Raw genomic sequence first — 11,738 nt, forward strand, 5'->3', positions numbered from 1 at the left:
TTTTTTTTTTTTTTTTAAGCCCTAGTGACTTTTCAAATGTTCTGTACCTTTTCTGAGATGTTGAATTGGAATCCATTTTTGCTGGTGATTTTTGCCTTTTTAAATTGCCTATTGCTACAAAATTGTAGCTCAGAAATTTGTGAGGTTTGTGACCTTTCACTTTACTTTGTTTTTAGATAATACTTTGTTCTGCCTTATTTTGTAGGAATTAAACCATTTCAGTGTGACCGCTGTGGGAAAAAGTTCACCAGGGCTTACTCGCTAAAGATGCATCGCCTAAAGCATGAAGGTAAACGCTGTTTCCGGTGCCAGATATGTAGTGCCACTTTCACTTCCTTCGGGGAATATAAACACCACATGAGGGTTTCCCGGCACATTATCCGCAAGCCTCGGATTTACGAGTGCAAAACATGTGGCGCCATGTTCACCAACTCTGGAAATTTAATCGTGCACCTGAGGAGTCTGAACCATGAAGCGTCAGAGCTAGCAAACTACTTCCAGAGCAGGTGAGGCGCACAACAAAAACGAGCCAGGAAAACCGCTTACTAAACTCTCTTTCCCTGCTGTCGGGGCGGCCTGCTATGCTTATCAGGTTGCTGGCTACTCAGTCACGTTCCTTTTAAATTTCCACTGTCCATACTCTCATCTCCTGATCTGATACAATTTTGCTGGATCTTCTAGGTATATACAATTATAAATATTTTTCTAGTTGGTATTGGAAATTTTTCCCTGCAGAAGTAGACTACTTACCTCTTGCTTTGTCTTTTTTGTTTCTTGGGTTTTAGTTTTTTGTATTTTCAATAATTAAGCTTAAAGTAATATAGACCTTATTGGAAAATTTACCGTGTTAGATGATTCTTAGTGGTATTGGATTAATTCAGACTCTTCGGATGTCAAAACTTTTGACCACTTCTCTTTTTTTTTTAATTCTATATAAAGGGATATATATTTACCAATAAAGAAAAGAACTTCAACAGCAACTATAATGGATATGATTATTTTCAATTAAATTTCCTTTTTCTTTCAATTTAAAGCTCATGCTTTTCACTAATAATTTATGATAGAATTCCTTTCTGATTTATAGAGTATCTAAGGAAGTCAGGTTTTAGTTCTGACTCTACCACTAACTAGTATTATGACTGAACATGTCTCTTTACAAATGAAGAAGCCTGAAGCATAAAGACCGATAAAATGTAAGCTTTAAAGTTCATTTCAGAGGTCTCTAAATATAAAACTCTGTTGTCTTTTTTTAATACTTTATCAAAAATGTACATCTGTAGGAATCCTTAATTTTTTATAAAATGAAATCTTCCTAAACTTAAATTTTAAACCATCTTTACTTCTTAAATCTTATTTTTCAATAAATTCCAAACTATTCCTGCAGATTTTTTTCCTCTTCAGACCTGACATTCATGTTGTTTACTCATGTCTGAGTGTCTGGTTGTCATCTCACGAAACCTAAATTACACATATCATATCAAACATTGTTTGTCCAGAACTAAGATAGTGTCATAGTTAACCACTTCTATTGCCTGTATCTTCCCTGTACAGAACCTTCTGTCCTCTGTTCTTCCTGTCTAACACCTGAAGACTTCTTAAAAAATAAAACATAGGACATTTTAAATTGTTTTGCAAATGAACATATTTTAATTTTTTTATTAATACTGGACAGATTATAAAACCACCTTCTTAAATGTATCAGTTATTAACATTCCTAGTAGAATGAACTTTTTAAGTCCAGCAATAAAGATTTAATTAAAGCATCTAAGAGATATTTTATGTTTGTTTTAACTACAAAAAATGTTACAGTAGAAAACTTAGTAAATGTACGAAAGTATAAAATATAAGAAATTAAAATACTTTCTGATCTCACCACTCAGGAGTAATATCCACTGTTGTTAAAATTTTGGTATATTTTACTCTCCATATTTAATAATTAAATGTTTAATCCTATCAATATAATATTAAATATTTTCAGTATTAATAAATACTTTCTTAGGACTAATATATAACTGATCTCATGGCATTCATTTTCAAATCCTACTTCAAATGGAATTTATTGTTTTCATATACTAAATCTAATAGCAGAATACACATAAATTATTTATATTTCTCTATATAGTACATTATGTATAATGTCATTTATGCATAAGGACTTAGTTTCTTAACTAACTTATATCCAGGAAGTAATAAAAAGTTAGGTTTATATACCTCTTAATTAGCATATAATCCAAGAAAAGTTAAGCATAAGTTATTCAAATGATACTTGCTTAAGTGAGCATGCTAATTGTATCTGTATACAGAAACTCTTCTACATAGAACAAGAAAGGCTGCTTAGGGGTCTAAAGTGACAATGAAGGTGATAATTAATCCTATCTATTGATAGTAGAGTTCATATACTTTGGTTCTGATGGATGGCTTGGGTTCATATTTAGGAAAGTTTAGAAATTTGAATATCCTGAGTTACAATTAGTCAAGAACTAGAGAAATGAAAAATCCCAATCTTGTTTTACAAATCAGGTCTTTTTATTGTGGCTAATTTATTACTGGTTTGAAAATTAACTCCCTCTTTCATCCTTTGCCTCTTATCTAGTGATTTCCTAGTACCGGACTACTTAAACCAGGAGCAAGAAGAGACCCTTGTTCAATATGATCTTGGAGAACACAGTTTTGAAAGCAACTCCTCTGTTCAAATGCCTGTAATTTCACAGGTCTCCTCGACCCAGAATTGTGAAAGCACTTTCCCCTTGGGGTCTCTTGGTGGGCTGGCAGAAAAAGAGGAAGAAATGCCAGAGCAGCCAAAGACCAGTGCTTGTGCCGAGGCAACCAGAGATGACCCCCCCAAATCAGAGCTGTCTTCTATAACCATTGAGTAATTTCATGGTTTGGCTTCATTTTTGGTTTTTGGAAAGTGCCTGTGCTTGGTCTTGTACATTTAAATTTAATTTAATTTTTTAAACAAAAAAGGGTTTGGGAAAGAATTTCCCTTTTTACTTTGTAAGCCCCACAACTGATGTTTTATTTTTCATGACTGAGAGATTGCTTCTGTAAGTGCACAACAACATGATGTTGAAACATAATTGAAACTATGAGACTTAAGGAGAACCAGTTGACTTCAAGCCTGTATCAGTTTCTTCCATTGTTAAAAGCAGGCTAATGAGATCATTAGGTAAAGAAGAATTCAGATGATTGTTGACCTTCTGAGATGAAAGGGTACACCGGAAACAAATTACTGAACAGAATTTGACAGCCTGAATAGATGTTTACTCCTATACACAGGACATTGTACAATATTTTGTAAAGCCTGTTGGTTTAGGAAATATTTACGGTAAGCTTTCTTAAAAATTATTAGGGTAAATACTTCTGAAATCCAATGTATTCTTTTTTTTTTTTTTTTTTTAAGCTTTGTCATTTCTATTATTTTTCATGGTGAAATTTGGTGTAGGGATAGGCATTCCCTGAACTTCTTTAGTACCACTCCAAATAATCTTTCTTCTGTGAAAGAAGGCAGAGAACCATGATTGAGAATAGCCGGGCTGTGCATGAAATGACCAGGAGTGGAAAATGAAGTACATAAATCCCAACTTCATAGGAACTCTTAATATTGCTTTTCTGACTAAAATTGTTGTTTACCTGGTCTTTGAATGTTAATGCCTGGCTAATTAGGTCATTGCCTAAATCATTTTCCCCTCTTGCCCCATGAACAGTACTCCCTCTTGCATATACTGGCATGATATTATATAAAGGAAAAATATTGGAGATATTCTATATTTTATATATAGGTTTATGTATTGTTGAGGATGTTTTTATTGTGCTGATTTGGACAAAATAAAAGAATTCTCTGTTAAGGCTATGTTCTTAACCCAACTAAGATTGTTTACAAAGTTCCCTGTGTCGCTGATACATTGTTTTTGTTTGAAAATATTTTTAGACTTTGACAAGTTTATTAAAAGGATTAGTGTAGTTTTTACACAATGTAAGCAATAATGTAACAGATGAGAAAAGGCTTTAAATTGATCAACTAGGACTCATAAATCTAGGGGAAAAAACTAAGACTAAAGGAAAACTTAAAAACCTTAAATTAATATCACCTCTTTTGCTGCTAAAAAAAATGAAACTTCCTGATTTATAGTCGAAATTTATATCATACTCTGGACTGGAGTATACTTTGCATCTGGTGCCATTAAAGCATCACTGACCTTGATCCTAAATATTCATGAGTCCATGAACAATGAACTTTTGAATAACCTTTTTTCTATGTATATACCCACAGGTTAATAATTATGAAAACACCTGATTAAATTAGAAAAAGAAACTAAATAGTTTCTTATTCAAAACACAAGATCTGAATTTTGTTTGGGTGCTAGACCTTAATAATAAAATTAATTTTTTAAGTTATAGTGATTTTATTGTTTCTTTTTTTTTTAATTGGCTAATTCTGTGATTGATTTTCCTCCCACAAATGTAAAGGAAGGGAAAGTAAACTCATTGAAGATTTTTTTTCAGGTAACATTCTTTTTCCAAATTCTGTCAAGTTTTAACTTGTTTCCAACTGCTTATCTCAGTCTTGAACCTGTTTCCCCGCCCTCTGCTCCCAAACATAGGTATATTACCTACAGGAAGATCAACATACACAGGTTATACTGGGCTTCCATCATTTATGCTTCTTTACTAACAGGATTGAATTTACTTTTTGCAACAGACTGTAATACTAGTAGCAGTACTGCTGTGTCTCAGCTGGAAAAGTTAGGAATTTTTATTTTTAACGTCATACATACTCTTGAAAAATGTTATGCCGGCCAATGGATAAACCTCGGAGTTAATTTTAGAATCTTTATATGGGCAAAACAAAGAATAGGTAAAATTAATGACCAGGAATCATTGTTGCCTTCAGTTCTAAGAGTTATTTTTTATAACTAAGTAAAGGAAAAAAAAAAAGAAGTAAGGGTTAAAGAAAATAAACATGTAAGAATTGTTCGGGGATTTGTATGATTGAAAGTGTTTTAGCATATCCCCTACCTATCCTGAGAACTCTGTGTTAAGAAAGCCCACAATTTTGACAGCTCTGAAGTATTCTGTGTTCTCAGAATGTAGGATTACCACCACTGGCTATTCTTTCCCAAATGGAAACTAGATTTTCATTGGTAATTACAAATTGCACAGATTTCCAAGTTTTATGAAAAACTTGAATATACTATGAAAATGTATACTTGGTTTATTGTCTGTACCCCAAATCTTAATACAGGTAACTAATTAATTAGTATTTAACATAAAATGATATAAACAAAGGCCTTTTTTCTCTGTCATTGAGGCTCTCCATTTTGCTTGATACACAATTTAAGGATTTTTAGCTTAAACTAAGCTGCAAGGGGTAATTGTATATAGTGTTATTTAGGTTTATTTAAAATTCATCTGAGAGAGGGATAATTGAATGGATAATTTTACCAGAATATACGGAAAACATTGCAAAGAGGTGAAAGCCAGTTCCATTATCCCATCCATTAGAAATTACCAGTATAACTAAACAAAAATTCCAGTTTAGAATACTTAAGTATAGCTGTCTTTCATAAGGCCCAAGAGGGTAACTTTGTGATATTTAAAGGGCTTAAATTTTAGGATGCAGGATAAATTGCCTTTTTAAAACCAAGAATTTTATACAAGAAAAGCATTTATTTTCCATTTTTATGCTACCAAATAGGTATGATACACTTTAGAAATGAGCAAAGATGCTTTCTATGAAACTGGGTGTTCAATCTCCTGCAGTCATTCTTTCCATTTTTAGGGGTGCATTCTAACAATGGAAACATCTAGCATGAGAATGCTTGTAATAATTCTCGAAAAAGAGATTAATATTGGGTTTTTTAAAGGTTTTTATAAACAGAAACAGATGGAGATTATCATCCATAAATATATTTAAATGAATTTTTCTTAATTTGAATTTCAAGTAATCTTAATTTTTATTTCACATAATTAGTTGCATATTTAATTATATTGCCAGTTTTGTTTTTTTTTTTTAAGTTCTTGATTTCAGTGAGACAAAGTGTACTAAAATGTTTAAATAACCTCATTCAGTTTTATGTATTAACATTTCAGCATGTAAACCATTCCGGCTTAAGTAATTTGGTTCCGTGTTATGACACATGCTCTTTGGTTTCAAAAGCAAACAGAAAAACTTGCATTTTGTTAAAATAGTTTATCAAACGGAATGGACTAGTCAGCATGTCTAATGTAGTATCATTGTTACATTCTAACTACTGAGCCAGACTCTCCTAGTGTATAAATGATTCCCTGGGAGCCTTCGGAAGCTGTATTAACTCTTTCAGTCTTTTGTTTGCTCTCTCATTATTTTATTCTTGTACTCCATCTAAATAGAAGCCAGTTATCTTATTTAGTGGCTTTTAGTTTGAAGATTCTCAGATCAGTTTTAGTCTCTCAACTTTGTAGTCCGTGAAAAATACATTAGTGTGTAAGGTAATGTCAATTCTGTACTTTACCACATGGAGGGAATCATTGTTATTACTTGAGGAATGAACAGTCCTAAATTGTAATGCCGTAACAGAAAGGAGTTTGAGATTTGATGAATTGATGAAGAAGAGAACAAGAAACTTTGATGTGGCACTTACTCTATTGTCACTCATCTGCAAAATGTGAAGTTATAACTCTGAAATATACATCCAAATGAGGGAGAATAGTTTTCTAGATATAATATTAACTGGGGGGTGTGGGCGGGTGCTAGTAAAGTTTGTGTTTGGAAGCGACCCAAAGTTGTTAAAAGGTAATAAGTGTGATTTTCACTATAAGTTATTGACATAAGATACTTTATTTATAATATATTCAGATTTTAAAAGTAACAGAGAAGAATGTATTAGAAACTAGATTTTGTTTTCTGAAGCAGTGGAACAAAATTAAGGAGAGTTCTATTATAGTATATACACATCTATGAGGAATATTTATAGCTAAGCATACTCCTTTAGCTTTAAGCTAAAATGGTCAAAATTTAAATTTATTTTTTATTTTGCTTATGTCCACTTTTATCTTTTAGTGTCATTTTACTTGACAGAATGTGGTGATATAGGGTATTTTTTATCTAGGAAGTCCTCAGCAAGATGAGTTTGCCAAAAGCAATAATGGTTCAGATTAAACAGTAAAGTGGAATTGAACCAGTTTCCAGGTTCAACTAAGGAACAGACACTCTGTGGATATTTCGTTTTTAGATTATAAATATGTTGAAATTTATTAATGGGAGGAAGTAAGCTTATATCAGATTATGGGATGTAGACTCTTAGTAACATCACAGTTGTACTTTTTTTTTTTCATACTAAACTAATACAGTTAGATATTTCCACTACATTGTAGTGATTCTATTTTTGTGATGAGAAAAAACAATTCTGTGTCTTTACAAGTAGTCTCTGCAGAAATGTCAGGCAATGTTATTGGAGTCTCAGTTTGGCAGTATCCAAAATACAGAATCACCTCAAAGTGCTTGTGCTACTTGAAGAGAGCCTCCTCTGTGCAGGGCCCAGGCAAGCTACAGCTAATACCAGGGTACCTGTGCACATAATAGTTTACAAAGAATTTAAAAGTGGAGACCATTGATTGAAAACAATTTTTTTTTAAAAAAAATTGTTTTAACTTTAAAATCTTTAATTTCAGTTTGAAGTGCCTGGTTTATAAAATCTAATTCTTTGATTATTGCCTTTCTCTTTAAATTGACTAAGTTTGCTGATTAAACTTAAAGCCTTGGGCTCAATTGTGATGATTTATTGATAAAATTGCTGCTTGATGGTTTGAGGGGCTAGTGTCATGACTTTTATGAAATTATCCTTGTTTTCCCAAATGCTGGTCTAACTATATCCAGATTTCATAATCCAGTTAAGCTAAAAAAATCATCCTGTAATTGAATGTTCAGGTTACCAAAGTACATCACCTTCTAAGGAAGGATAAATCTTCCCTACTGGAAGAGGAGCTGGCCATCTCCCCTTAACATACATTGATTCCGTTGGCATTAGTGGAAGCTGTGTTCATTTAAAGGTGGTAAAACCTTTTGTGCAGTTCCTAGAAACCTCTGCTTTCTAGAGAGAACCTTTTCTATGATTACCTTGTAAGTGTGTTTTTTCTAAGAGCTTTGTTTTCCTTCAGTTATCAATTTAATTTTCAAGTTGATAGATGCTATGTAAAGTCTCTCATACTGAGAGTAGTCCATTAAATTATTGAAAGTTGCACTGCTTTTCATCTTTCAGGTGCCTAAAATGAATGCCACCAGGTATTTGGAAGGTGTAAGATCATAATCTTTGTTCATTTTCTTCCTTATACAAAGTGATGGCTTCTAATGCATATATTTCAAAATATTTAAAAAAAAAAAAACAGCCCTCAATAGAGTAAAATTTGGTTTTGATCCAAGTCCCAATAATATGTTTGATATTTCTGTTGTTCCTGGTGCCTCCTGTTGCATCAGATAGAGATTGCCTGCCTCTTTGTATGGCACCCTTGTGGCACCTTATGTCCGATTGGAAGATAGTTTATGGCTTCTTTGTGCCTCTACTATCTTTTCAAAAGCCATTTTATAAAAATCCTAGGTAGCCTATTTTAATATTTAAATATATATATTTGTGAGATACTTTTAGAACAGGCTTTTTTTTTTTACTTTGAAATTCCTGTATTCTCATTTTTAAGAGTAAATTAAAATTTTCCAAGATTAGGACTTGTCTTTTTCCACAGCAGCATAATGAGAAAGTCAGATTGAAATTGAAATTGACCATACTTCAGTGATAGAAGAAATTGATGTCTGGTTACAGGTGACAGATAAGAAGGAAAAAATTGTTTTGATGTCACAGAAATGAATTTTTAAATAAAATTGTGGTTTTGTTTCTGTAATTTCATACTTGCTGCTACAGTTGCTCAGTATTTTACAGAGCTAACATATAAATCTGGCTCTGTTTAAAAACTGGAGTACTTTCTAGTACAACCAGCCTGGGAGGAAGCTGCACCACAGTTTTCCAGTTGGGTGACTGACTGCTTTGTTTAGCCGATGCATGCTTAATATTTTCCTATAGGCCAACATCAAAGAAGCCTGGGGGAAACTTTTTTACCTTGCAGCGTTGATTCCTTTTGGGAACTGGCATTTTGTGAAACCCTTGGGGGAGGGTAATGCTGGGGCAGAAATGTGAATTATGTAGATGGGTGTTTTTATGTCTTCAGCCCTCTCCTAGAACCAGTACAACTCTCTTAACTGTGCCAGTCCCCAGTTCACCAGCTTTGTATCCACTTGTCATCTCATTTAAATATGGCTGTACTTGGTGACAGTGGCCATAGCTAATAACTTCTTGGCATGTTTGACTTTCAACAATAACAAAAATGGTTTTGGATTTTGTTTTATTTCCTAAAAATGTATACAATGTCAGAACTTCACATTTTATATACTAGTATCTGGCTATTAGTATTTTACAGGAACCATAGTTCTTGGTGACTTCATATATACATATATATATATATATATTTTTGTGACTTTTTTGTAAACTAAGTGCCGTTTCAACGTTACAATCATTTTTAGAGTTATTGTAATCAATGTGAATATCATGTTTTTTCAAATCTGTTCTGAGCCTATAGTGTTTGCTTTGTGAACATATGTGTATTGTATATATTCTGTATAGTTACATTGTACTGAAATATTAGCTTGTTTGATATAAGGAAAGTATGTATTGAGTACCTTTTTGCTAGCCTGGTTGTTTAATCTTTTTTAAAAAGGTTTAAACTTTTTAAAAAAATCTTTAAACTGGCCTTTATTACATGGTCACAAATAAAGTTGCAGTTTAGAAGGGATGGGCAGGGAAAAATTAGTTTTGAGTGTCTTTGAATAGAAACATAAGACTAAGATTTTTTTCTCATTAAAATATCTTATTAATGCTTTATGGAGTAAAACTTCCTGCTGTTGTTATTTATTGTTGGCTGGAAGGAAGAGTTGGTGGTGTTGGTTGAGCAACGTTAGATGAGAAAAGTCATCTGCTGAGTATGCACGGACCAGAGAATCTTAAATTAGAAGGCACACACCAGCTTCCTGGGTGAGGAAGAAGAGTTGAAGGGGCACAGATTCCACAAATACCATCCCTTAAGATTGAAAGAGATCTAAAGGAGGCTAGAGAAAGTCATCAATTCCTGGAGCTATTGAACTAGGTTCAGGATCTTGTGCAAAGCTACTTCCTGAGGGGTGGGTTGCATCTTTAGAAGTTTCCCTGAATCTTTCTGAAGTTGTACTTTTGATGAGATACCTGTTGGTAACATTTGAGTAATGTCTTACAACCAAAAAGTAGAAAACAGGTACTTGGAGGAGGGTGAGGGGAACAGCCCTTGCATAAGTAACACGCCTATGAGAGCCTAAAGGAAGCAGTTTCTAAGTTTAGATTCATCTTGATGTGACTTTTAGTAATAATTGGACTATAGAACAAGAGTAACAGGCAAAGAAAATTATTTCACCGATGCCAAGCTACCAGGATCACTTTAGAATTAAATTCAGAGGGGCAGAGGTTAATTTTAAGAAGCACTGTCTTTTCATTCAGTGAGTGTGTTATGTTTTTAATAATTGCTTACCAAACCATTCAAAGTGAGCAAACTGTTCGGGTCCTTAGTAGCCTCAGCCACAGGAGATATACATAAATGCAAAATGTAGAAATTAAAATAATTACAAAGCTGACCTTTGAGCAATGCAGGGCTTAGAGGTGCTGACCACCACACTGTGGAAGATTGACACGTAACTTTTGAATCCCCAAAAACTGAACTAATAGCCTACTGTTGACCGGAAGTCTTATAGTCACTTAGCACATTTTTTTATGTTCTATGCATTATACACTGTAGTCTTACAATAAAGTAAGCTAGAGAGCAGAAAATTTATCTGAGGATCAGAAAAAATACATTTACATTACTGTATCAAAAAAAATCACGTAAGTGGACCTGCGCAGTTTAACCCCATATTGTTGCAGGGTTATCTGTACATCCTACAGTTTGATTTGCATATGAATTACCAGAAAAAAATCCTATCAGAGAATGATACTAAATGTAATAACCAAAGATGTTTGTCTCCTCACCTGAGAGTTGTAATTAATAGTTTGGGCATTCTCTTTTGAGCAGGAATGTTTGTTCTAAGTACTCAACTAAGTTAACAAAATGTACAGGCATGAAGAGTTTAAATTGGGGAAAACTTGCTTGTAAACATCAAATCCTAAAGTTTAGTGTAATTCATTTTTTTATATGGGTAAACTTCTATACAGATGATGAAACTGAGAACAATAGGCATATTCAATCTAGAAAGAAATTGCTCATCGACAAACTGATTTGAATTGAGGTTTGAACACCCTTGGGGACAAAGGGAAAGCCAGTTGTTTTCTTAAACTGATTAATTGAATTTTCCTACAAAAAAAATACTGAAATTTCTATACCTAACTCACTTTATAGATAAGTCAGTGGCTCTAGGCAGAGCTGGCATTAGAATTATTTTGTAGGGCTTCTACACGTAATCCCACACCCTTCTTAATATCCCTGCCTAATTTTTTCCACAGCTAACATTTCTGACTGCTGTTAGCTGAATGAGTCAGTCTCACTGACCAGAGATCCTGAATAGTTAGGCTTAGCAACACATCAGCACACACTCTCCAGTAAGAGGACAGCCTCAGGTGAATTTCCTCAGTGATTTTTGCTTTCTAGAGATACTCTGTTGGGAAAGTTGCTTTAGAACATAAAAAGATAAC

At 33.3% G+C, this 11,738-nt stretch overlaps 1 protein-coding gene across 1 annotated transcript; it reads left to right on the forward strand.

The window, feature by feature from the left end:
- Positions 1 to 183: 183 nt before the first annotated feature.
- On the forward strand, positions 184 to 8,712 carry ZBTB44 (zinc finger and BTB domain containing 44; the record flags this gene model as incomplete). Its single annotated transcript, XM_049654301.1, has 2 exons — positions 184 to 506; positions 2,594 to 8,712. Coding segments are annotated over 2 exons (606 nt in total), but the record flags the coding sequence as incomplete, so codon positions are not given.
- Between the last annotated feature and the right edge of the window lie 3,026 nt (positions 8,713 to 11,738).

Source organism: Panthera uncia, chromosome D1 (genome assembly GCF_023721935.1).
Source record: "Panthera uncia isolate 11264 chromosome D1, Puncia_PCG_1.0, whole genome shotgun sequence".
Taxonomy (NCBI): domain Eukaryota; kingdom Metazoa; phylum Chordata; class Mammalia; order Carnivora; family Felidae; genus Panthera; species Panthera uncia.